Consider the following 27,609-nt stretch of genomic DNA (forward strand, 5'->3'; position numbering starts at 1 on the left):
GCAGTGAAGCAAGGGACAGGGCAGAGAGTGAAGGGGGGCGCCGGGGGGAGTGGTTAGCCTTGCCTGCTGCCTGTATATAGAGAAGACAGAGGGTGACAGAGCAGATCCTGTGTGTGAGAGAGAGGAACAGAGAAAAGGGAGACTGACTTTTTACCCAAAAACTCTCTACCTGTGAAGGACTTCCTGAGCAAGACATCAACACAGCTCTGCAGTTTTCTATCGGATTTAAAAAACCCTCTGATTTCTCTCTCCAAACAAGGTAAAAGAAACTGTTTGCTTTCTTCGCTTTTCCCTCTCCCTCTTCTCTCCAGGCAGGTGCAGGCTGAACGTCACAGCGTGGCATACACTTTTCCTTATGTTACCATAAATATCTCTCTCTTTAGTCAAGTCTTAACTGTTACTACATATTTACTTTATAGGTGTCAGATTGTAGGACACAACATTCACAAGGTTATTAATAGATTCGACAATATGAGTGGGATACTGGTGAGATTTTTTTTTTTTTGCGAGAGGTTATTGAGTCCAGCGAGTGTGTGGCTGCTCCTCTTGTGTAATTCAAAATGAGACTGATAATGCACCAAGACCTAATCCCTTCACTCACCTGTTGAGGTGCGAGCCTCATTAGACACCTGTGCGGCATTAAAAATGTTCTCTGTTCTCCGCTGCCTTGACCTGGTGGGTGTTTTTGAAAATAGAGCCGGACAGAGAATAGTCAAGGACTGTGTGGAAGGACTTTTTACGAATACTATACTGAGCCAGGAAGGCTGATTTATCTGGTGGGTGGTGCAGTGATATCTCAAAGTTCAGCTGTGTGAAGGAAAAAGTGTGGTAATAGTGCATGTCTAAGCAGGAGGAATTAAAAGTTTGGTTCACCCAAATTTTCAAGATTTTTTCACTCACCCCTAATTGTATCTAGCCACACAGATAGTTTTAGTTTTAGATAATTAGTTCATTTCTGATGCCCACAGAATTGAAAAGTTACAACATGTTGATCATGAAAGTACTTTCACTTTGCCCACATTGAGGTCTGTGCGTTGTTCAGACTAGCTGGAACACTGTTTCTGGAAAAAAGGTGTTGCTGTTGAATTAATTCTCTAAAAACCAGGGAAAAATAAAAACAAAATTAACTGGATGGCTAGATACCACTAGGGATAAGTGAGAAAATACATCCATCATTTGTAATTTGGGGTTAATTTGTTCTAATTTAATTTGCTCTTGAGTGTTTGAGTGTGATATATTCAGTCTTTGCACACAGACAGTGATGCTCAATTCACTGAGATCAAACCAGTTGAGTTTGTGAGCGTGGTCCTGAAGCTGGGATGAGGGTTGAGCTGGATGACACTGACTTCTCTGATGCACCATGTGTGATGAGTATATGTACAGTATTTGAGTGTGTATACGTTTTTGAACCATGCTAAGGGTTCATCTGTCCTGCAGCCACAGTTTGAGATCAGTAGCTTGGCCACAGCTGTCTGGAGCACTGATGGGCCATATGGCAGCTTCAGTGACACTCTGTAAACCTCAGAGGCAAGACTAAAGGAGTGTATTATGTGCTGAAAGGCTCCAATGTTTGTTGCTCAGCATTAAATGCTGTTCCTTATTGAGCTGACCATATAAATCTGTTAGAAATATTGAGTTTTACAGGATATTTTGGCTAAGAAAATCAGATAATGTACTAAATTTATCATTGTTATCTCACATTATCTGAGAGCTACTGGGAGAATAAGGATGATTTTTGGGGTTAGTCACTCAACAAATGCTATGTTGTCTGTATAGGGATGCTACTGCTAAAGTACTGTCAGCGGGCAGCATTATGATCAGCAGTTTGACCTAAAGGCCTCAGCAGCTCGTTCAGCAGACTGGTGGGTGTTTTATTGCACTGCTGCTTAGAGTCTGCCACAACAAAACACTTGTGTAAAGGAGGAGACCTGCCCATCCCATTCTGCCATATGCTTGTGTGCGTGTGTGTGTGTGTGATAGTGTGGTATGTGTGTGTGTGTTTCAACTAAAGGCGCAGTCATGCAGAAAACAGCACAGCAAAGATCTTTTCCGGAGCCCCCGCTTTATGTGCAGAGTGTCTATTGTGTTCTGAGATCTGATTGGATAATTAATGATGCTATTTATGTAAGCAGCAGGCAAACCCCTCGCCTTTATCCGGCGTCACATAGACCGCACCATTCTGTAACCTGAGACCAATAAACACACACACATACACATGGATGATTGTATGACCTTTGTTAAGCCTGAGAGTGAGAGTTTGGATCACTCACGCACACACACATGCACACACACTAAGTCTGGTCATTGAAGGAGTTTCACGTGTATATACACACACTGGAGAGTAAATTGTTAAAGTTAAAACCAGTGGAGGGCTTTTTCAAATCTGAATCACTGACACTGTGGCCAGATGGAAATATTCCTTATCACAGTGTATCACATATAAAGTTGGAGAACAGGTGACACATAAGGTGAAATGTCCCTTTAATAGTAGTCTGTAAACAGTGTTTCACATTATTGTTTTTTCAAATTAGCCCTCATCCTCTCTGATTTGTTTTTAAACGCTCATTTCAAGATTATTGATACCAGAGTCTGCAGCACAAGTTTGTTCATATTAGTTTCTGCGACTGTGTTTAACGGGCATTTAAAGTAAATATATAGTTTCCCCCTGTTTAGATAAACCTCATTGTCTCTGAGGTCAGTTATTACTGGATGTGGCTTGTGTCTGTTCATGCAGATAATTTCCTCAAGTGTGACAGATAAGTTTTGACAGCAGGACATTACTTTATTTCCGTTACTTTGATAACAACCTAATCTTGGATGATAATGTGGCTCCTTCATACTAGTAACTGTACTGGCAGGTCCCTCTGAGATAAAATATTTTATCACAAGTTGATCACAGTGCAGCTGCTTCAATATGGCAACCCGTGCTGCACGAATAAAAATAATACCAGAATTTATGAAGAAAAAAAACCAAACAGAAATATAATAAAATGTGGGACCTACACGTATATATGCAGAGACGTGAAATGACTGCTTCATGCATCATTCAACATTTAAAGAGCCCTGTGTTTCTATCATTGAACACTTGTTTTCCACTTTTTTTGCTGAGTGTATTTTCATATTTAGCTGCTGTTTGTCTTGGCTGCTTGAAAGGAAAGTTAGGAAAAAAAAATAAGCAGATGATCTCAAAGGATCATGTGGGTTTCTGCTCGGACCATTTGCTGGCCAGCTCTGTTTAAAGATATCTTTTGTGCGTATGTGTGTGTGTGTGTGTGTGTGTGCGTGTGTGTGCGTGTGTGTGCGTGTGTGTGTGTGTGTGTGTGTGTATGTGAGTGTGTATGTATGTGAATTTCATAGCGGGAAGTGGATGGTGTGTTGGCAGCAGTCATACCCCAATTATTCTGCTCACACTGTAACCTTTTCACCTCTTCTCCTGTGAAGTGTGAAGTATTTAGTGTCTCATCTTTGGAAAGCAAGCTGACTTTCACAAACATTTTCCACTCCATCATATAATTGTCCATAAGAATAAAGATTATAGATCTATTACCTGTATTATAAATATCTTATATCGCCTTCCCTGTCCTTTCCCTCTCACAGATTTATCATGAACCTCTTCCTGTTGACTGTGGCGGTGCTGCTCCTGGTGGCGGGAGAGGGAACTGCAGAAAGAATCCTGTCAAGAAGGACCAAAAGGGAACTTGCCAGTCCGCTCCATGTAGGTGGCATCAGGGACCCATATGGCTCGTACTGCCAGAGGAGAGGAGGCTGCTGCCCCGGCAGAGACGACCTGTGCACGGTGCCCTACCTGGACACCATCTGCTACTGTGACCTGTTCTGCAACCGCACTGTATCTGACTGCTGCCCTGACTTCTGGAGTCAATGTCTCGGTGTGGAGCCACCTTTCATTGGTAAGTAAGGCAGGGTGCAGAAGCGTGTTTGTGTGTGCATCGGTGAGTTTTACAGGAGTGTGTGTGGGCCTGTCGTGGTTTGTTAAGCCAGGCACAGCTCAGTCAGAGGAGCTAAGAACCCCACTGACAAGCTCTGTGCTGGACCACAATGCAAAGCAGCATGAGGCCTGAAAATGAATTACAATTACATACCTGCCCTCTTTCAACCTTACAAAACAGAAACATGCTTAAGATAAAGGACAGTACAAAAAATGTTTGAGGTGGGGAGCAGAGCTAAATCTCCAATTTGCTTTCAAAAATCAAAACCCTCCCACCAATATCTCAAAATAATGTATTTATGAAAAAATACAAAAACCAAAATGGATCTATAGATAAATTGAATATTTCTGCCCCTCATTAATTTTGAATAAAGAGCGGTTAAATTAACAGTCATTACAGCCACTGAATGTGCAAACTGGCCCTTTTCGTGGCCGCTATTGTGATGCAGAACAAAGGAGTGACTGTTAAGGCTAGTGAAAAAAATAAGGCTATAGATAACTTTCAATTAGTAACTAATTAGCTCCACATTGTGTATTGTGTTTCTCAAGATGGACATATTGATAATCTCAGAAGGGAAGGCTGAAATTAAATATAAGAATATGGTGCAAGAGTAAAATAACAGACCCTCCCCTACTCTCCCAAAAAACATCCGACTACCCTCCCTTCAGGGAAGATTAAAAAGATAGTCTCCCCTTTTTCTAACCTCCCCATTGCCCCCTGATAATTTTTGTACAGTCCCTAAGTGGATAAATTAAGATTTAGCTCATTTTCTCCAACTAGTTCATTACATTTGGCCTCCCTACACAGCTTTAGTGCCACTCTCCCAGAGCAGAGGTGTAAAAAGTGCCAGCGACAGCAGAGACCTACCTGAGAAAAGTGCAGGGAACAGTAGGCTTCTTATTAACCCAGACAGAAGGAAGGGGGGGCGGATGGCGGGATGAATGGAGGTCAGGAGAAAGAATGTGGGCTATGTAGAGGGAGGGAGAGACAGACAACGGGTGCAGGACAGGAGGTAGAGGGGTCCTTGCAGGTATGTGTTCCCTGGACAAAAAGGTAGGGCTCATGAGGTGGGACGCACATATGCAAGCTAATGCATGCACGCACACTATGTGGTTGTGGACACATGTGCAAGAGTGTGCAGACACAGATATTTGACCACACAGTGACACAGCCTGGAGGAAGGCTTCGGCACTTCAAAAGGCGGCGGGATTTTTTTACAATAGGCCGTTTTATCTTATCGCTGCCCTCCAGTCACAGATTGTTGCTGTCCATAACTCAATATCCAATGCTTTATTTACTGTAGCTGGACTCTACTCATTATGCTGTCAAAGTCATTATACAATTTTCTAATATTCACTCAGAAAAAAATGAACACGTCTTTATTGTGCTATATGAAATATGCCACAGCCACCTATTACATCAAATCACCATCAGTACAACAAGTTTCCTGTGTATAAAATTCTTTTCTATCAATGTGTAACTTGTCACACCTTGCAGCCCTGCCATAAATGAGCTGTGATAGACTGTCAGACAGCTGTGAGAGAAGAAGATGGGTATCTGAGGGCCCCAGTCATAAATCTTGCTATCTGCTCTGGGCCTCACAAAAGAGGCCAGGAAACCACCTCACACTGTAAATTCTCTGTCAGCTCATGCCCTAAATTCCATAAGAAATTCACACTGACAACACCTTGCATTGTAAATTACTGTAGGTTGTAGAAAAAAAGTCATTGTGAGCCTGTCACCAAGTCAATATAGTTTCCCTAATCTAAAGCGAGCAGGGTTCAAGCTTCAAGTGTAACGCGTTAAACTCATTCAAAAGGAATGCTACGGCTTTGTCACCGCCAGATTATTTTAGTATTTTGTGACAACGACAAAGGGGAATTTACTCCACCGCTGCAGCTTGTAAAGGTTGATGATTTTTTGGTGCTTAATTATGGATGTAATGGACTGGCTGCTTTTGAGGCCCTCCATCTTAATAGAGGTGGCGAAGTGGAGCGTAAGCTGGTTAAAGCATGACGAGGGCCCAGGAAGCCTGGGAAGGCAGGAAAGAAGCTAACGCTACATTCCTACACTGGATTACTGGAGCTCAGAACTCCTTAGACCTCACATATTCTGTGTGCACGCTCACACACAGACCTACAAACTGCACACACACACACACACATACACACACACACACTGAGAGAGTTACTATTAACACTTTTTATTGTGGTTGCAAGTGAAGGAATAAGGCCAGTGTGATTACATTATACTGATGCCTGTATATGTAAGTCTACATCTCTGTCTCTCATTTTTGTCTCTCTGTTTGAGGCTTTCTTTGAGATTAGTGGCAAGATTTTTTTTTTGTTTAGCCACATCAAATCCATGTATACTAAGTTGCCCCTCTTTGTCTCTTCTCAGGCACCTGCGAAAGAAATGGAAACAAGTTCTTTACGGGGCAAACATACAAAGAGAACTGCAATTTATGGTATGTAAACCCCTCTTTCTTCCTCCATCTCTCTCTTTCAACCTCTTAAGCCTGGGCTTCCCCTTAAATGTCCCTTTAAGTAGCTTAAAGTTATAAAAACATTTTTTCCATCACTGTTTGAGTGTTTCATCTATACTCTCTGTATCTACTTGTTCAAACACTTCACTGAAGCCATTTGATGCTTATACACTCTTCACTCTGATGTATAGTACAGTTCTTATTCTTAAAAAATTAATGATCTACTATAGAATTTAAAATACGGTTGAGTGGGTTTGAATAATGGTTGTCTGCACAACATATGTTTCTAATATGTTGCCACCAGTGGATTAGTGGGATAATATTTGCCTTTTATATCATTTTTGATCAGTATCTTACATTTATCACATAATCTTCATATTTCCATTTACACAAACACACATACACTGCCCCTTCCTCTCCGTTTTAGCTCTTTGCCTATATGACAGTAATGAGATAGGAAAGGAACAACAATACACATATTTAGCAGATGAAGTGTTTTGTTAGCCTTAGAAATGTCCGTAACATCTACACCGAAACCTTAGGCATTTTACACAATAGGAAGCTGTAGAAGTTTGCTCTTGTTGTTGTGAATGTTTGTTGAAGGAAAAAAATGTCCACATATTCTGAGTCAGCATGCTGTTGAGATTCAATTTTTATCTTGTCTATCTTTGTTATCTTTGTTATCTTTGTTGCTATAAAACTTTGTTATCATCATGTGAAGAAGAGCCTGGTTGTCTGTCTCTGTCGCAGGACGGACAGTAGCTTCATAACTCAAAATAAATCAGAACAGGCCTCATGCTATTTCTTCAAATCTTTTAATAATGTTGTGTGAGTAACATAGCATATTTCATCTTTTTTTCCCCTTTATTTAGTGCAAGATATGTGATTAACATGAAAACACATATGACACGGGACAGTATGAACAGAAGAGCCAAAGAGGACCAGACAGTAACCCATGATAACAATAACATGAATAAAGAAATAAATAAAAATAAATAGATAAAAGGTTGCATGTGGTGTGTGTGTGTATGTGTGTGTGTTAGTGTGGGTAGGCATTGTGTATGTTTGTGTGTAAGGATATAGAAGAAAGAGAGCAGAGGGGAGGAAAGAGAAGAAGGAAAAAGGAAAGCTACAGTGTTGTTATGGGGATCTCTGATTGGGCGTCAGGGTGGAACCAGGATGAGTCAGGAAAGAGTTTTATTTTATTTTATTTTATTTTTTCCTCTTCCCCTCCTCACTCCTATCCAACCACCTCTTTTTATAGTTCGTTTGCTTGTCTGCTTGCTTGCGTGTCTGTACTGTTGTGTGAGTAACATGGCATATTTAATCATAAGTGAAACAGATTTCCTCTTGAGCTTCCAAACTGCTCAGAGTCTACTACTTTGATAAAAATCCACTCTCATCTGATGTACAAAACTGAGTCTGGATATTGCAATACAGTGTCTTTTATCTTCATGGCCTTCTGCACCCTAGGGGCAACAGAGTTAAGTTGCTGTTGTCATTTTTCTGCATGATATAGACGGCAGTCAAGGCGATGTAAAACAGCTCTTGAGACACTGGAGGGAGGAGACAGAGGAGGTCAAATGAGTGAAGGCAGGAAGAAGAGTTATTGAATTCCTCACCTGCTCTCTACTTCAGTTTATCACATCTGTGTCATTCCTCACTCAGTCCCTGAGTGTGTCCACACTTGCAGACACGTTGGCAAATGTTGATTTAACATCCATTCGTACATCTGTAATATATTTATTTTAATACAACAAGAACACGCTGTGGCTGTTTGTCATGACATGTCTCGCCCATCCCAGGCTGACCCCACCGATCTCCACATCATCTTTTTTAAGACTTGCAGCTGTTCGACTCAAGTAGCTGCGCTCTGTCAATTTGATAGGCCTGAAGTATGACTCTTATCAAGGCAGCTCAATTAGGTCTGACCTAAAGGAGCTGATGGGTGTGTAGATAGGCGTGAATGGAAGTCAGCCTGAGTTGATAAATGGCAGAGCTAATGTTTCTTCATGAGGAAAGACTTGTGGAGGTTGAGCAAACACAAGCTACGTGGTAAAAATAGCCTCCAGTGTTCCGGTTCACTAAAAAATAACATTTATGTGCTAACTCCCTCTTTCACCGCCACACAAAAGAGTCTTATGGACATGCGCTATCACACGTGTATGTTAAGGCAATACACACGGACACTTGCATCACAACTTTGGCGCAGAGGGACACACACACACACACACACACACACACACACACACACACTCCCTTTTACACTCCCACTCTCTCCATTTATTAGCTTCCCAAATGTGCGTCCTCCCAACTGTTTTAGAATCAGGGCTGCAGGCAGGGTGGAGAACAGGGTTTCCTCTTTGAGACAACAGGCGGCTCTTCCTCTTAAAAGTCTCTCATTAGCAGTGGTTAAGCCTCCGCACGCTCTTATCTGTCCCTCCTACTTGTCTAAACTGACCATTAAATAAAGGGCACCAAATATCGCAAATACAGTCAATAAAAACTGGTGCTTTGACGTCAGTGTCATAATCAGAATATAAACTTTATGTGTAACTACAGCATGATTGCAGCTTGAAATAACTTGTGGGCAGATTGTGTCAGCACTAGACATAGAAACACAGCACAATGTGAGCGTGAAGTATTAAAACAACTCTTATGTTTTATCATAGTGTGCGTGTGTGTGTGAAGATGCACCACGATATGTGCGGCAGTCTTTTGTTGTGTTAATGGTTTCTCCAGCTGAGGCCTTTTCCCTCTCAGAGCTGTTGGCATCCTGATACAGTAGCTCCTTATCTGCTCCGAATGATCTGTAGCGTGGCGCCTCCTGCTCGCACCCGCAATCTCACACAGCCCAAAGGAGCAACTATCTATCCTTTGATTTGGCTGCAGTTCAGCTCTCTTCATGTACCTCAGATTGGCCAGCAGCCAATGCCAACTTGGGCTTTTTATGTTTCTGTACAGTTTTCCAGACTGTGTTGATAACATCATATCTGAACACACACAAACATGGCTCTGTTCCCACTGATCTGGCAGGATCGGTACATCTCAGGTGTGTATGTGTAGATAATATGTGTGAAAGTGTGTTTGTATGGTCTCTGAGGTGAAGAGGGTGTCTGCCCTCTAATAGGGAGTGTGACGGAGAATGTGAAATATGGCCGCCCACTGTCTTTGCAAACACTCATATTTCATTCTCAGTCACACTCTGTCCTCCTGTCTCCACGAGTCTGTCATTACGCCTGTTCCTGTGTGTGTATGTGTGTGTCCGGTGTGTGTCCCATTCATTTACTGTGTGAATTTATTGCTGTTTTTGAACCACTGGCACTGCGCTGCATGCCTGTGTTCCTGCTGAAGCAAGGAAGAGGTGAGAGGTCATCGTCTCTTTCCTCCAATCGAGGCCATCAGACAGCCCTCTGTTGGGCAAACGGTCACTGGTTTAAACTCTGCTAGTGTGTAAAGTGTGTGTGTGGGTGTGTACCCCAGCATTGTATTTACACATGTGACTCAGAGATCCAGCAGGGTGGAATAGAGTTTGCAATACACATTCTGTAGGTTTCAGTGTGACGAAAGAGGAATTTGGCCTCTTCATCATTGTGTGCTTGTGTGTGTTTAATGATCCTCTTGGGCAGGTTCCCCTCACTGTAAACACAATGTACAGTAGACTGAATGGGTGGCAGTCCATACATGCCTGTGTGGGAAACACCCCTCATACTTCTTCTCCCCGTAATGCACTCATTCATTATAATATTTCCAAAACAGCTGCTGACACTGTGGCTGACTGTAATACTCAATCATTTATAATGACTTTTTCAGTTTATTTATTCAGGTAGTCTTATTGAGATCAAGATATTACTTTAACAATTTACAGTCAAGTGACCAAGAAACCAAGAAAACACTGATAAAGCTTTAAAATCTCCAAATGGGAATGAAAGAATCTAGCTTGAGGTCTGTTTGCAATTCACTTAAAAGGTGCATAACATTTGTATCCAGTACTGCCAAGATTAGTAGACTTGTTGACATGTAGGTTAACTAGTAACATCTAGTATTTGGATGATGTACTGTAGTTACAGAATATTGGAAAAGAGATTGTTTTCAATGTTAAACAGTAGACTCTTGAATGAATATTGTGAGCTGATTATCCCCCTTTTGTCAGTAACAAAGTCCATCCAACTTGATAACGAGAGCAATAATGAATGTAAATGTAAAATTGTCATGACTGATAAACACACTAGGATATACTGGGTTTAAAATGTATGATGGAGCAACAAGACAGTAAACAAGTCTCTGTAGTTAAGTACAGACATAAAAGTTCACCCATCAAATTTTACAGTTGAGAAAAGATGTGTAAAAGTGCATGCAGGCATTTTAAATCTTTTTTTAATATCATTGTAATTATATAGTCATCAGTTTGGAGTTTCATTTTGTCTTAACAGCTGCTTTTTGGGATTATATGGGATGAAATATTCTGAAAATGGTCAAAGTTTCAGCAAGTTTATGGGACTCTGATGAAACTTAGGAACAGTAAAATTTTTAAGGAATTACCTTGAAGTATCAGTGGTAGATAAGCTTAAGTCATGTGAAAGGTTCCTTATCATTGACAGTCTGTGTGATTTGTTTGCTGTCTGTCTGGCTACACAAACACACGCACACACGCACACACCACACACACACACATAAAATCCTTCACAGTGAGTCATCATAAAGTACACAGAGCACAGGTCTCTATTTTTGAGCATCCCCGAAGTAAATGTCTGAACGTCATCATTAATATCCTGCTTTCTTATCCACTCCGTCATCTTGACTTCTACAGTCGCTCTTTCTTCTGACTAAAAAAGGATTTGCATTCTGCAGCCTTAAAAGGCTCATGTTCCCTTTAACCTCACTCCCTCGTTCTGTGTTTCCCCACTATTTTCCAGCTTCTGACGTTCTCCTCTCATTTAATTTCTTATTTAGGAATTCCACTGAGTCCCGGCATATTTGCTCCCCTTCGAGATAGCTTCTGATTTCACTGACCTTAACATGAATATTGAAATAAATTACAGCTGTAAAGGAAATGCTGTGTTCAAATTAGTCAATATCTGTTTCTCTCCTCTGTAGCACATGCGGGATCACAGGACGCTGGGAGTGTGAGCAGAACGCCTGTCTGATGGAGCCTGACATGATCCATGCTGTCAACAGAGGAAACTATGGGTAAAAGACACAAAAATGCACACATTAACATGCATTTGATGGTATACAATAAGATATTTCCTACTCATGGTTATAAACATGTCTTCTTTATTCTTTTTCTACATCTGTTTTGTGCTGTCAGGTGGAAGGCAGCTAACTACAGTCAGCTCTATGGCATGACTCTGGACGAGGGGATCCGCTACCGCCTGGGGACTCAGAGACCCTCCAGGACTATTATGAACATGAATGAGATCCAGGTACAGGGCAGTCCTCTTCAAAAAACAGCAGTCCAAAGAGCAATACTTAGTGCTTAGAGAATACTTAGTGGCTTGGTTGGGTGGTCAAGTTACTGAACACACAAGTATAAACCAGTGTTGGTGAAGTGCCCTTGAGCATGTCATTGAATCCTTGCCAGTTCCAGTGTTTCTGTTTTGTGTCTGACCTCTGAACTCCGACTTTGTTTTAAAAAGGGGTTAAGAGAGAAGAAATCTTCCGACAGGGACTGGTAGAATATCACATTACAAACCATGGTTTTCCCCTTAGGATTCCACTTAAGTAGCTTTAAAGTTACATCACATTCAATGTATCTCCAACATTTCACTGAAGATTTATAATGCCTCAAGCCCAAGATGTCATGTTTTTGCAGCTGCAATGTTACATTAAATATTCTGTATTTCTTGTGCATAATTCTGCACAAAGTTCCCCAAAATTCAGGCTGACATAAGTTAAAGCTCTGTGTATTTAAAGAGGGTTTGTAATGATGGACCCAACAGTGAGGTAAAAGGGCCAATAAAACATTGTTTACTCATTTTTAATCCCTTTAATGAAATCACTTCCTTTTCACTGGGCATGGTAGACAGAAAATGTACCAAACTTTTTGAAAAGTGAATAGTAAGCTGTAATGATAACACATTACATAATTACATCACATTACAAAATGCAATATATTCAACCCAATTTTTCTTTTTTTTTTTTTCATTTGGTCAACCAATGATTTAATCAACCATTTTGAGCAATTTTTGAGCGATCAAGGTCAATGTCTTATTCTTGAACTCAGCTTTTCAACTAATTACATAATTACACAATAAAAATATTATATTGTACTGTATGCAAATCAGTCAGAAGTGTGTGTGTGTGTGACAGATGTAGGGCAGAGATGTGGGTGTGGGGGGGTTTGTTGTTGGAGGGAGGTAGGAAGTTCTATCTGCAGGTGAGAATGTGGAGAAAATATCAATGGCTACAGTTGCTGTCGTTGTTGTGGCTTTTCAATTGACACTTTGTTGGAGCTTGCGATTTTGTGATATGCAGGTTTAACAACTGCTACAACAAGGGAGCGCTGATCAAAAAGTTTTTCACCTAATTATGGTGGCTTGTTGGTATGCAATGGCGTCTCCATCTTGAACCTCAGCCCATTCTGATTCGCTCAGTCTTTGTTTACATTTTACCCAGACAGATTACATTAGACTGAACCAAAACCTCAGACAGAGAAGATGGAGGGGATGGTGGCTGCTTGGAGGATAAAGAGCAACCTCTTTCTCAGTCTACACCCCTCTTCTGCCCTCCATCCTTTGCTTCATCTATCCACAGCCCCCCCCCCCCCCCCCCCCACCTTAACTTTTCCCAGCATTCCACAACTTCTTCTACCCGAAAACCTCACAACTCCCCCTCCCTCTTCTTCCGCCGTTAGCATGTCCCTACCTGTGCCAGGAACCAGATCAGAGCCCATTCATAAATCTCTCTCCATCTCTTCTTTCCTGTCTGTCTGCAGAATCATGTGCAAGGGATGGGAAATTCATGAATGAATTTATTACACATGCACACACACATTATCTTTGCAGCCATTGCTCCTCTTTTATCACACCTTTTGGTCAGGTGTCTACATGTTTGGACTTTGACTTTTCACAACTGCAAATCTCTGACCAGCAGCACATTCCTTAGTTATGTATCAGGTGGTCAGTGTTCTGAATACATCACTATTAATCCAAGGAATGTGGTGCAGGCAGCCAGGCTTTTTGTGTGAGAGAGGGGTAGTCATTTGTACAGAAGTGTGTGCTCCATTATCACACATAACTGAGAGTTTAGGGGCACATCCAACCTCAAGTGGAGACTAATAGATTGACCATGTTTGGCATGTGAAAAGCACCTGTGGGTGAGGGTGTACTATCAGGAAAATATTTGCACTCTATCATGGGCGACTCCCTTTGATTAGGATTTATTATCACAGTGATATTGGTATCCTACATGGATGCCTCCTTGAAGAATGTGAGTTCACTGTGTCCAAATGACGCATTAGATTTAAGACTGATATAACTAAATGGCCTCATGGTTTCATGGTGGGGACCAGGATCAAAGGTTTCCGTCTATTTCACAACGTCAGAGATCAACACTGGGCCAAATGGTCCTAATCGTCTGTGAATAAGTCCCTTCTACTAGAGGGTTGATTAGCAGACTTATGTAATCTGCCTGCCATCTAAACAAAAAGCCATCCACAAGTATTTTAATTGCAGCCGTTCGTTTGTGTTCTGTTGTGTGCAAACAATAACACTGCACCACCTGACACTAAACTCACACACGTCTCACTACTAGATCTTTATGTTTGCTCTATTTTACTCTAAATCCCTGTTTTCACTTATAAATTAATGTTTTCTCAGTAAGAGCGTTGTTTGGTCTTCTCGACTAGGATTTTATGCTGAAGCAGGACTGTATAAACTGTCTCTCTAACTTTTTCTCCATTTGTTCTTCTGTCAGATGAACATGGATCCTCAGAGTGACCGTCTGCCGCTCTACTTCAACTCAGCAGAGAAGTGGCCAGGGAAGATTCATGAACCACTTGACCAGGGCAACTGCGCAGCTTCCTGGGCTTTCTCAACTGCAGGTAGGTCCTCAATAGAATAAATTGAGAATTTATAGGGAAACGTACGGTATGAGATATCATAAAACAGGAAAGAAAAAAAAAGAAACATCTTTTGCCCTTTTTGCTGCGATGCTGGCAGGTTTTGTAGTCAAAGTTTTGACCACAAAAGGTCTTCCTCAGGTTTGTGGTTGAAACGTTGCCATGTCCATGTAGAGAGAAAAAAGAATTGGGAAGGAGAGAGCAGTGTCAGTGAAGTATTTCTTTTAGTTTTTCTGTGCAGATATTTGTTAACCAGCACCTGCAAAGGATGTGTGTGTGTGTCTCCTGATGATTAATTGTCATTTGTTATCATATTTTAGCTTGCTGAAGACCTCCAGTTACAAAATAGTAACAATCTAGAGGATAAAATCCTTAAATCTTTTGATTTAATTATAGAGCAATCACTTAACGTTTGAAAAGGTTTTGGGCATGAAACAATAATAATGTTGTCTATTTTTTTCACTAGCTGTGGCATCAGACAGAATCTCGATCCAGTCAATGGGTCACATGACTCCTCAGCTGTCACCACAGAACCTCATTTCTTGTGACACACGAAACCAGGGAGGTTGTGCTGGGGGACGCATCGATGGGGCCTGGTGGTACCTCCGGCGTAGAGGGTAAAGACTTCCATTTGTATGATCTAGCAACAAAAAACAAATGCTGCATGCAAATAAGTAGTGATTACTAAAGATTTGGTCCATCTTTCCAATTCTCCTCTCACAGAGTGGTGACAGAAGACTGTTACCCATACCTGCCCCCACAGCAAACACCAGCAGAGATCGGCCGTTGTATGATGCAGAGTCGCTCGATTGGCCGGGGGAAGAGGCAGGCCACGCAGCGCTGCCCCAACACACACAACTACCACAATGACATCTACCAGTCCACACCACCCTACAGGCTCTCATCCAATGTAAGCAATGCACAAACAGAGATAAAAAAGAGATGTAAGATGCACACATACACGCAGGTATTCTAACTCACCCGCAAATATACGATCCACACCTCTCTTACATCAGTTTAAACCCCAACCATCATAACAAACCTTTAATTTCCTGTCAGCACTGAGCTTTCATAAGCTTGCTCTACCTTTTTCTGACTCCCTCGTGCTACAGTAGACTGTAATCTCTCTCACGTGTTTATTACAGTATGTGTTTTTGCACACTTTCCTCATGCATACTTGACTCTCTTGTGAATGAACATGGGAATGTACAGGATTAAGTGCTGGAAAGCAGTCTCCAGTGAACCCATGAAGGGCAAGAAGTTGTCTTTTACCTGCAGTTGGCAACTTTCTCGGTCCTGGCAGTTGTTAGGAGGGTGACTGAAATATAATACAGAATTGTAAAGTAATCTATTCTGATTACCACTTTGCCTCCAAATATATGAGTGAATCATACCAATTTACAGACATCACTTGGGATAGCAGCATAAGCATTATCTATTATGAACCAGAATGAGTCAGTTGATATTGTTCAATAGTAATGACTGATTAAGAAAATACAGACAACTGTGCTGTATTATTAGCGACATTAGTATATATCAGTATATATTGCACTGCAGTTATTCACAGCAATTGAGAGGTAAATAATAAATAAGTAAACATTTGAAAATTAATGTGAGAATAGTGTGTAAACTTTATTTTTACAATTAAAAGCTTGATCAATTTGAGAAAAATCCGTCCTTCATGTCCGCTTTATGGACCCCTGCCTTTCCTTTGCAGAGTATCACATAACATTCACTAAAACTATTTCCAGAAGCCATCTCTGCATGCAGCTACTCGCATCTCTTCCATCTCAAGTCGACCACTGAGCTGCAGCCAACGTGTGGTTTATCAGCCAGCATCCATCAATGCTAAATGATGGCTAATGCCTCTCAAAATCATTACAGCCTGTTGTTTCTGCTTCCTGATGGCCTGTGAAGTCAATAAGCCAGGCATTAAGACCGAGGGGCCCCGCTGGACTCAATCTTATTATCTGACTCTTAACATCCAGGGGGTTGTTTTCATCCTCTCCATTTCACTGACATGTAATGATCTCTCTGTCTCTCTCTCTCCTCTGCCTATAAATCATTCCATCTATCTTTCTTTTCTCTTAGGAAAAGGAGATTATGAAGGAGATTATGGATAATGGCCCTGTGCAAGGTAAAGTGATACCTTTTTGTGTGTGTGTGTGTGTGTGTGTGTGTGCTCCTTAAATAGACTTGTAGATAATATTTTAATGTTGACATTTGCTCCCAAGTGAGTGTTTCTTTTTAAAAATACACACAACACTGCACTCCCGAGGGACAAGCAGAAAAACACACAAATTTTCCAAACATGTGCGCCTCAAAGTCTCGTGTTGGGTATCTGACCTCTCATGATGTCATGTTTGACCTCATGATCCTGATGGTTTTGTCCCGGGTTTCAACTCTGACCCCAGTCACCTGGTCAAAAATGATGGGCCTTCATGTCAGTATAATGGAGCTGACCTTCCTTTACTAGCATGCCTCACTGTCTGGTGCCCATCTGGACCATTGTCAAGTACACTTGAATAGAGGAGTCACGTGTGTGTGTGTGTGTTTTCTGAGATTCTCTGTGAGTCTGTGCCAGCCTCTTGTTTTATTGTTTAGAGGTCCACGAAGACTTACTGGCTTCACATCAACTTTACTTTTTGCCGGAGTTCCTCTCTGACACAAAGGCATAGAGGTGTGTGTTTGTGTGTGTAATTGCTCATTGTGTATCATTCTATGATTTGTTGATAAGAGGGGAGGTACAAACTACTGTTCTCAACCAGGGAACACTGAACTCAGGTATACCTCCAAATAAGGGAAATTCTTAGCTGTACATCCGGAGAGATATTCCCATTGAGCTGGAATAGGAAAGTCACATGGAGTTCAGTTTTGAAGCTCACACCAGTGAACACATGTACACACACAGCTGCCTTGTCTGATGTCTGGGTGTGTGTGACTCTGGGGAAAAATTGGAATTTGTGTTTGGCGAAATTAGGAAATTACTTTTAGATTAATCAAGGCTTGATTTTTATCTTTAACTGCCCACAATAGATTCAGCAGCCCTTATAAAGTAAAGTCATATTATGTGTGCGTGTGTGTGTGTGTGTGTTATATCCACCTACTAATTCTCCCTGTTTGTTTGTTCTTGCAGCTATTATGGAGGTCCATGAGGACTTCTTTGTCTATAAGAGTGGGATCTACAAACACACTGACGTCAGCTTCACCAAACCTCCACAATACCGCAAACATGGTACACACTCAGTCAGGATCATTGGGTAAGTTACCAATGTAACACTACAGTGCACTTAATGGTTGCCTTGTTTTGTGAAACCACCAGCCTATTGGTCATAGAAAGGCCCTAAGTAGAGGTTTTGTTCTTTACCCAAACCTGACTGGACTCAACATAAACACTAAGCTAGGCTTTCATATTATGCCTTTGTGCTCTGTAATAAAAAGTTTTTCTTCATTTGGAGCGGTGATGAGGATGAAAATCCACATGTCATGTCACACAAAGTTTACATTTGCCTGTTAAGTGAATGAGGACTGGATAAAAAACATCTGTCTTCTCTCATTATGAACCTGGTGTCCATGTGTCTGGCTTCACTGTTGCTACATGCTCAACAGATGCCATTTCAGCAGAAAAAGTGTTTCTAAAGGATGAATCAGGTTTTAAATGAGTTGGTCCTGGTAACAGACTTGAATTTTGTGAGCCTCATCAAAACCTTACTAGTCGAGAGTGTACCTGTGAATAAGCTTCCCTCCCAGTCTATTGCTCTTAAAGACACACCTTGGCTCCAGTCCTCCATCTGCCCCAGACAAGGCCCCCTCCCCCTTCCTCCTCTATCTAGTAACTTCAGCGACCACAAATATGCAGACGGGCAGACGGCTGACACACCTGGATTACCTGCCCCCACCCTCTGTCTCTCTTTTCTCCTTGCTTTCTATTCGCCACATCTCTTCGCACTCTGTGGGGTCTCCATCATCGCTCCTCAATTGGCCGTCTGACTCACTGACTGCAACCGCTTCCTCTTTTTTTTTCTCTTCTGCACATCCAAGCCAAGATACTCTTGTTATCATTTAGACTATCCCCACACGGACAGGTAGTTGTTTGCTGCAGTTTTTGGCTGGACCGGTCACGGACCCCAAATGTCTGTCCATCACTGACTGACTGACTGACTGAGTGGTGAAGTTACACCATTTACACCAGTTTTCCCCAATTACACCAGTTTCCCCATTGGCCATTGGTCTTTCAAAATGAATCCCTCAGTGGGACTGAGAGTGAGCACAGCCTCCAGATAAGTTTTAAGAAGAAACATTTACTGAACAAAGCATCACATGGAGGCTCTCACATTGACAGGAGCACCAACCTGCCCATACAAGAGGTGGGATGGATCCATTTTACCAGCTTGCACGGCGGCTAGCAGCTAGTTAGCATGGCTAAGATCATTAGCATAGCCGTGCTGTGCAGTGTGCAGCCCATAGACTGTATAAAAATAAGGTGTAGCCGTGGTGTTTCTGGTTTAACAGCACCATTCTGGGCAGGTATCAGGTGTGTTTATGGTGTTTGTGTGCTCTGAAAGATGTCACAGTGTGGATATAAAGTCACATAGCTGACGGACTGTTAGCCTAGCATGCTAATCCTACGTAAACATATGGACGAGACCATGTGTTTACAGACAGAAACAGATGAAAGAGCAGGGGGAGTTAACAGATAATTAGAATACTTATAATTAAAATTAAAATCAGTTTTCTTTCAAATCAAACATCTCAAGATATGAGTGGAAAGTATTGTTCTATCAACTGCAATTATACCCTTTTTTTGACTCAAACATTGCTTAACCATGTCATGTGATAGGCTACTTTAGTACACATTAACAACAAATATTACTGGGACCACTACAGAAGATGAACATTTTATATCCAGGAATTCACATTGTAGACACCACCACTGACTATCCCTGTAACACTGACTATACACTGTCTAGCCATATAGGTTTTGACCTAGTCTTGTTATGTGTCAGAGGGCAGTGAGAGGCCAGCAGAGGTTTTAACCTGTAAAAAGTCTTAAACATCCTTTTTACTTGTAAATATTTGACAGTGTAACTCATCCAGCTGGTGTCTGTTGTAACAATGATAGGTTGCTGCTCACTAATCTCACTTTCTCGAAATGAGAAAAATAAGCAGCTACCTTGTAATGGGCCCTATAAGGGGGGCAAAGGAATGTGTTTTTGTAAGCATTTGACTGTACCTTAGCACCATAGCGTTTGAGCTTGTCTCTGACTTGAATAACAATTTCTAAAAAATCATGAAAAACTCCAGACAATGTAGTCGAGAGCTACGATAAAAGCAGCCTCTCTTCTTTTATCTGATCGGCCACTGATGAAGACAAAACACACAAAAGGATCCTCCGCTTCTCCTGTCCCTTATTGTGTGCATGTCTTGCACGTTCTGTATATTTTATGTCGCTTCCTTTTATGACATCAAACAATATAGCATGTATTGGCATGTGCATGTCTAACCTGTACTTAGCATGTTTAAATAACATACTTCAGTAGTATGCACTGTTCATAAATGTCTTCATGCAAAACTGTGAACATGTTTGTACACCAGGATCACACTCTATGGGCTGTAATTATGTCTCTATACCTTTAGTATGTCAATAAACTGTGGAGGTATGCAGGGTGTGAGATGATGCTGAGGATGAGTATTCCCAGTTCCCTGAATGCCTCCTGCTCTTTGGCTCCTTCTATTGACACTGTGATTCCTCGCCACTCTGGATGAGTGGATGTACCAGAGACACGGGTTTAGGGATGGATAGGGTGAAAGGGGGGAGTCGGGGAACGTAGTGTTTTGAGCACCAACCTGCCAGCCACAGGCATCAGTGTGTTTACACAGACCAAATCCCATAGCGGTGCGTTCCTTTAAGCCCAGAGCCTGGGAAAGTTTGTGGAAAGAGCATTGAGGTCCACTGTGGTGGAAAGGGCATTGTCTGGGCTGCTGATCCTGACTGCACCGGACAGAGAGAGGGGGATCAGTCCCCCGGAGAAGAGGTCAGGGGTGGGCTAAGGGGCGTTGGGGAAGGGCGGGGCACATGGGCACGACGGTATGCCCATCATTGTCCCCGAGTGAGCAAGCGAGCTGATTGGAGGCCAGATAAGAGATCAGCAGTGGTCCGATTCTGTTTGGCTCTGTCCATACCGATAAATATGCAGACAGGCAGGCATGCATATGGAGGTACAGAACCACACATACAGGTGCTTTTACACACAGGCACACATCCATCCAAAGTAGCCCAATCATCTCTGTTTCAGATTGTAACTGACATCTGTTGTTTATATAGCTGCCTTTAATGTGTCTTCTGCTGGTCAATGTGACGTCTGACTCCAGTCAGGGGAACACTGGGCTAATAAAGTCACTTGCTGATAGAAGGTTGGCACTATCTGCCAGTGTTGTGGTGGCAGGCTACAGAGTTGGCAGACTCTGAAACCAGCCACACTATTTCCCAGCATTCCTTTCCCTTATAAAAGACAACAAGCGATTTGGGCACCGGGAGTCTCCTGGGAAACCAAAGGCCCGGAGTGCAAAAACAGGATGGGAATCGGCTTTGGGAGAATGTTTTGATCATGACGAGCAGAAACGGCAGGCGTCTAAAAGTTGGCAGCTGCTAAGCTAAGACCAAAGTGCAAGGCATGATGGGAATTTATGGGTCTTTGCCAAGGTTTCCTGAGAACAAAGCTGCTGGCGCGCAAGAGGGTAAAGATATGCCTCGTATGTATTTTTGTGTTTTTAGGTTTCATCCTGAGTGTTGTCTCCTTTCTGTGCATTGACGGGGTTGAGGTGGTGTTCACTTCCTCATAACCTCCCTCTCCTTCCTGTTTCGAATCTGGAGTGCGGAAACAACAGAGGAAAAGGGGAATTCCGTGTTTTTGGATTGGAATGGATGTATGAGTGCAACAAGGCGGTGTCCAGCCATAAATACTCTGTTTTCAGGATGTTGTAGACGAGATGAAAGATTTTTTCCCCACACTTGAACACTACTTCTACCTCTTCCTGCCTTTCTCTACTAAATAATTCCAAGCGTGCCCTAGGTGAACACATTCCTGAGAGGTGTTTACATCAGCGTGTTTCTTGGAAATCCTCTGTATTTAAAAATAGCTGTGCAACTCTGACACAGCTATTTTGACATTTATATTTGAGGACATTTTGTTGTGCTCTTTGGCTTTTCACTCTCATGCATGTTGGGTAACTATCCTCTTGGCTTTGTGCACCAGGTGGGGAGAGGAGAGACACTATGATGGGACATCACAAAAATATTGGGTAAGATATTGTTTTTTTTTCAATGTGCAAAACACACGTACATCTTTCTTGTCCAGGAGTCTAAAAACTGTACATACTGTGAACAGGCAACACTGTTAAACACTTATTACATAAGAAAAAGTATAGTATACTAGTATAGCAGTAGTACATTTCAAGACCAAACTGGATCTTAATTGGCTCAAAACTGTACTTTTTCTAATGGAATACAGTTTTAAAGGGTGTGTTTAACAGTGTTGTTCAGTTTTTTTGCCTAATGTGCATGAATAGGACCAGGTATATGCATTCTTGAATTAAAATATGGCACATCTGTAGTATCCTTAACTGTATTTTACATTCTTTGTAATATATTTCCTTTTCAGATTGCTGCCAACTCCTGGGGAAAGAACTGGGGAGAGAATGGCTACTTCCGTATTGCTCGTGGGGACAATGAGTGTGAGATTGAAACATTTGTGATCGGCGTGTGGGGCAGGATCACGATGGAGGACATGCACAACCATCATCACCACCATCATCGTCGTCGACACACTTAGAGACATCTTTGTTTTTATCCCACTGTAGAGTTGGTTGTTACCCCAGAGAAGAACCACACCAAGAGAACTTTATAACATCCCCTTGTACACCAAGCTGGCTGGGAGAGCCCAAAGCCCCCGTGCCCTCTCCTTTTACACCTTACTTTACTCTGGGGATCAATACAACTCCTCTTCTCCACCCTCTCTACCCCTTTAATAGAACAACTCTCCCCACTCCCTCTGTAACTCAAGATTTATGGCACCAAAAAACAAAGAAAAACTCAGCTAAGCTAAAGCTCTTTTATGTTGCCTTGCCTGGCGTCATGATGCCACATTACGCACCTCAGGTACCTTCTGTTCCAAAGACCACACTTCCCAGAATCCTCAGCATAACATCTGGTGAAACACGTTCATGTCAAGTTGGGTGATGACAGAAGGAGAGGCCTAATCTGATCTTTTTTTATTCTTCTTTGTGTTTCCTTGTCAACTTGAACCTTTAGTCTTTTCTAGCTCTAAATCTATAATCTAGACAGGCGGAAAAGATGAAATCTGAGAGCCAGATTATCAGACATCATACAGGGACATTTCCCTTTGAGAAAGACACACCCAGGTTAACTGTGTAACATGATAATATATCATAGATGACCTTATTGACATTTACCTGTCAGCTCTACACTTGCACAGTTCGCCTCATTCCCTCAGTTTTAGAGAGGACCCTTGTATAGAGATAGTAGCTGCAGGCAGTAGAGTTTCTCACACATTCCAGTAACGTAGAATCTGACACTGGAAACAATAAGAGATTTAGTGCGGAATATTAAATTACAAATAACTTTGGGATTTTAGGAGGACTTACAACAATACTGATACTGACCAACAATCAAAAAGCAGTATAATTTAACAATGAAACAGGCTAAATCTTTGCCCTCCAATTACACGTTTATACTGGGGACAGTGTCAGAAGATGGGATATGATAAAATTAAAGAGCCATTGCCTCACCAGTCAAACATGTATCACTTGTTTTTGGCTGCAGGTGAAAGATGATTGAAAAAGTTGTCATGATGACCAATTTAATAAAATATTCTCTGACCCCACCATCCCATTAAAATAAAAAAAGATTGTAATGCCTTAAAGAAGCAGAGTTGTTTTGACCACTGCGAAAGAAAGATAGTGTTTGTGTATAGTAGTCTTAATTTGATCTGTTCTGTGCACACTGTTACAATTTGAGCTACGGATGGTATTTTTTTTGTCGCTGTTATATTTTAAAGTTTTATTTTACTACTTGTTTTAAGATGTACTGTATGTAGTAACTTTCATAACACACTCATCACTTGGTTGCTTTTCTGTTTGTGCTTCTACATAGTTGTAACTGTTTGGCCACAGCGAAGAGGGTGGGTGGGAGACTACTGCTGAAGTCCAGTCTGTGCTAGTTTGATGCATTTCACGTGTAATAAACATTTAAAGCCACTTCTAACAAATACTGAAACACCTGTACTAGTCAAACAGGTTGCAGATGCCCTGTGTGACTTGGTAATGTTCTCATTTTTTTATTTTTTAGTGTATTCTGCTGGAACACTTAACATGTTATCAGCCGTGTGCCTTGCTTTGCTACAGCATCACAGCACTTTCTGATGTCTTTATTTCAATCGATTGCAGGCTGATTGAGGGATTTTCAGATCTTTTTTTTTGAGCACAGCCTGACTTGAAAAAGAAAGTACAGTATATTATTACCACTTGCCTTAAACTACATCCTGGTGTGCTTCGACTGTAACTTCAAAAGGCTTTTCCATTTCTATATCATCATGTCTCATGATCTTAAAGTCCTTCTATCGTCTCCTTCAGGCATGGACAGGCAGATAGACATAAAAGCAAAAAGAAATGTCCGGATGGACAGGCAATGTGCAATGTGTTGGAGGGGCTGTGGACAGATAAGCAGTTATTGCATGTTTCTCCTTCAATGTACTGAAACTTGCTTTCACTTTGAAGTGAGCAAAGGTAGAGAAAGATCAAGAGAAGCATATCAGCATACATGACAGGTTTACAATGAATGACAATACACAGAGAACAATGTGAAACAGAGCTCCTTGCCCTGAAGAGAAAGTGATTATGTCAATCTTCTGTTAGCAGAAAGAAGGAGATTCCTCACTTCTATATTTTCATCTGTGGATAAGTTGCTCCTTTACAAGAGAGACATAGATCAGTGAACAAAATCTTAGTTGCTAGATTGGCTTACATTCTCGTGTTGCACTCACTACCTGTGCAAAAATTTGTCTCATTTGTTTCATTACAATTGCGCATATTTTTACTAGTGAAGTTGGGAATCCTTTAATATTAATTTATACAAGATATTTCATGACCTCCCTGCTCAAGAGCAGCATCAACATGAGTACTGTATATGTTGGACAAACCAAGATCCCGTTCCCTAAATGCATCGTAGAGCTAAGATGATCCTAGTTCCATACAGTGTAACTTAGCGTAACAGGTGTGTATCAGGGGCCAGAAAAAAGTGAGTTTTGTTATGCAGAAAGTGAAATCTGACCAAAGCTGGAATCCTTTTCTTATTTTTGATGTCCATTTCTTTTTGCTTACAGTTTGTTGGATTAACAGTCATTCGGGTTCATTGTTAGTTTGACCAAAATGCTCCAGATGACATTGAATTTGCAGAAAAGAAAAGAAAGATTCTCAAGGAAATATTTGTAAACACACTGAAGCGATTTAGTTATGATTATTTTTATGTACAATAATGGTTCAGATGTAACTAATTACACCCATATTACAATTATACTCAAATCTGTTCCATATAAATTTATCTAACTCTTTCAGCCAAACAGTTTTCTCCAACTACACAACCCCCTCCCCAGGAGCTGCAGCAGAAACCCACTCAGAAGTTGTGTATTTTATGAAAATGAACCACTCCATATCCACTGATGTGTAGACTTTATTTATGACAAGATGTGTAAATTATATACTTTTATTCCTCTTTGTTTTCCTGTGCAATGTTTTATTATCTATCTGTCTCTTGTATTGTGTACACTAAGTGTAATACCACATTAGTGTTCACCTGTGCGGCACAATAAAGTCTTTCCAAAAACCACAATCAGTCTCATTGTTACCATTTCCACTTGAAATATTACAGCTTGTATGGATGGTAGTGAAGGTATGCGACCTTTAGGAACATTTGGGATCAGTGAGCCACAAGGGACTGGGTGCAGGGTGTTCAGGGAGAAGCTCAATGGCACGTAGCCGGGTGAGATGAGGATAGTTATTATAAGACTCTGCTGTGTCAGCGTACTCTTCCATCACTTAGAGCGGTAACTCTGGCCAGCACTCAGTGGAAGACCAGGTCAAAGAGTATGCGCAAGTGGAAAAATCTTATTAAAATTATTAAATTAAATGATAAAATACTCTAAGAAAAACTGTATCATTAGCATAGTGCTTAAATAAACATAATTTCCAACAATTCCTGCTCCTTCATTCTGCTATTATGTGTAAAAGTATGTCCATGTGCCTCCATGTCTCACATAAACACCTGGGTGAACATCTGCCTCAGAGAGGGACAGCACTCTAACCTTGAAAATGGGCACCCTCCTGTTTGAAGTGAGAGAAATTGCAGGTCTGTAAAATTAGCCATATTGAGAAGATTGTCACATATATCAACAGGCTCTGTGAGTGAAAACAACCAGATGTTCTCACTGACAGCATGCCGAACAAACACTTAGTTAATAGAAGGGCAAGTAGACCTGCTGTGTCCAGCACAGACGCCTTGGAGGGGTAACCTTAACCTTGCATTCCTGCATCGGGCTGTGTATTAAAAAATCACTCACCTATGAAACTGAGTACTTGCATTGTTCAACTCAGGTTATACTTTAACTTTAAGTATGCATTTGGTCTGGTGAATTTCTGTTAGAAGCACATGGATGAGCTGTTTTAAAAAGAAAACTTCTGTGTTGTTGCAATTTTACAAGTTTTACAAGTTTCTGCTTATATTCAGCCTTAAAAGTGTATTTTTCTCAGAGAAAGAGAAAAGTTGTTCACTTGCTCCACAGGTTTTCAGTGTGTAGAGTTAGTATTGCTCTAATACAGCAGAATAAGGAAGATCATGCAACTAGAAAAAGAAAAACATAATCACATATTTTCTCTTTTATTGCATTAATATAAAAAAAAGTTAAGTTTTGATATGTAAATCATACTTTGATGCAAAATGAAACACCCCGCTAACAATTTGTTAACTTTTATGTGGGTAAAATAATATTTTCTCTCAAAATATTATGACATTCTTGTGAAGATATGTTTGCAACATGGTTTTCTGAGCTGATGAAAAGCTCAGGACTTTGACCAGAAAACTGCTTAAGACTTTTCAATCTGTTATTATAATCTTTGACAAAAATTAGCTTGAAGTATTCAGTGTGGAGATAAAAAAAATATTGTGATAAAGGCTAATAATTTACAAATGGATGAGTGAAAATGTCACCACCAGCCTTACTTCCTCGGTTTTTATAACCTCTGTGCTATAAAACTTTCCATTGCAGTTCTGCAGTAAATACATATTACTAATCTACTAAATGAGAGACAGGAGTTTATTTGACAAAGTGTGAAAATTTGCAAAGTTATCTCTTAGAGCTAAAAAGGCCTGCCCTCAGTGAACGCTTTAGAGTGGGTTATGTAAAAATTTGGAGAAAAGCACAATATCACAGAGCTTATCTCTTCACAGCAGCCACGGAGACCAAGTATGGAAATTTGGATCAAGGGATCCGTATGTGACTGTTTACATTTCTCTCATTGTTTCTGCGTCACGAAGTAGCCAAAGAAGTCATTACTTCAGCTACTGCTCCTAACCCCTCGCCCCCCGATGGAGCTGATGGAGAGGAATGGACAAGTATAAAAAAAAGAGGAAGCAGTTATTAAAGACAGAGGCCATGAAACAATCAGTGGCTGAAGACCCCACCCAGGTTTCCCCCGGTCCAGGAACACGATCTTCTTCTCAGGTTGTGTTCTGCTGTGTTTAGCCTGTTCCACACACACGTGCAACAACAAACAGTTCCCTACCACTTTTCCATGTGCTGCCTGTACTTGAGTGTTCTCAAGGGGACGTCAACAAACATGTTGTGGAAGATTATGCCTGCTGCCAGAGGCAAAGCCCTTTCCCATAAACAACGACTTTATAAAGAACATACATTTCACTTTGGGGGAATCCTGGTCTGAAGTACTGAAGCAGTGCCAAATCAAATAGCTTAAGGGGAATCCTGAGATAAACAAATATACTGTCAACCTTTGATGTATTGTTCTCTGCTGTGTAGAGTAATATT

At 41.2% G+C, this 27,609-nt stretch overlaps 1 protein-coding gene across 1 annotated transcript; it reads left to right on the forward strand.

The window, feature by feature from the left end:
* Nucleotides 1-70: 70 nt before the first annotated feature.
* tinagl1 (tubulointerstitial nephritis antigen-like 1) lies at nt 71-25,400 on the forward strand. The gene is made up of 12 exons (XM_044335700.1): nt 71-259; nt 3,598-3,908; nt 6,348-6,414; nt 11,530-11,622; nt 11,744-11,858; nt 14,350-14,476; nt 14,961-15,111; nt 15,218-15,404; nt 16,586-16,631; nt 17,631-17,754; nt 21,751-21,796; nt 22,156-25,400. Exons 2-12 carry the CDS (start codon nt 3,605-3,607, stop codon nt 22,324-22,326), a joined length of 1,431 nt encoding a protein of 476 aa, XP_044191635.1. The 5' UTR covers nt 71-259; nt 3,598-3,604; the 3' UTR covers nt 22,327-25,400.
* Nucleotides 25,401-27,609: the final 2,209 nt, after the last annotated feature.

The sequence above is a fragment of the Thunnus albacares genome, chromosome 19 (genome assembly GCF_914725855.1).
Source record: "Thunnus albacares chromosome 19, fThuAlb1.1, whole genome shotgun sequence".
In the NCBI taxonomy this organism is placed as follows: Eukaryota; Metazoa; Chordata; class Actinopteri; order Scombriformes; family Scombridae; genus Thunnus; species Thunnus albacares.

Coding starts and splice junctions, on each gene's coding strand:
- tinagl1 (XM_044335700.1), top strand. CDS start 3,605: ATGAACCTCTTCCTGTTGACTGTGGCGGTGCTGCTCCTGGTGGCGGGA. Junction 3,909..6,347: donor TGTGGAGCCACCTTTCATTG/GTAAGTAAGGCA, acceptor GTCTCTTCTCAG/GCACCTGCGAAAGAAATGGA. Junction 17,755..21,750: donor CACTCAGTCAGGATCATTGG/GTAAGTTACCAA, acceptor TTTGTGCACCAG/GTGGGGAGAGGAGAGACACT.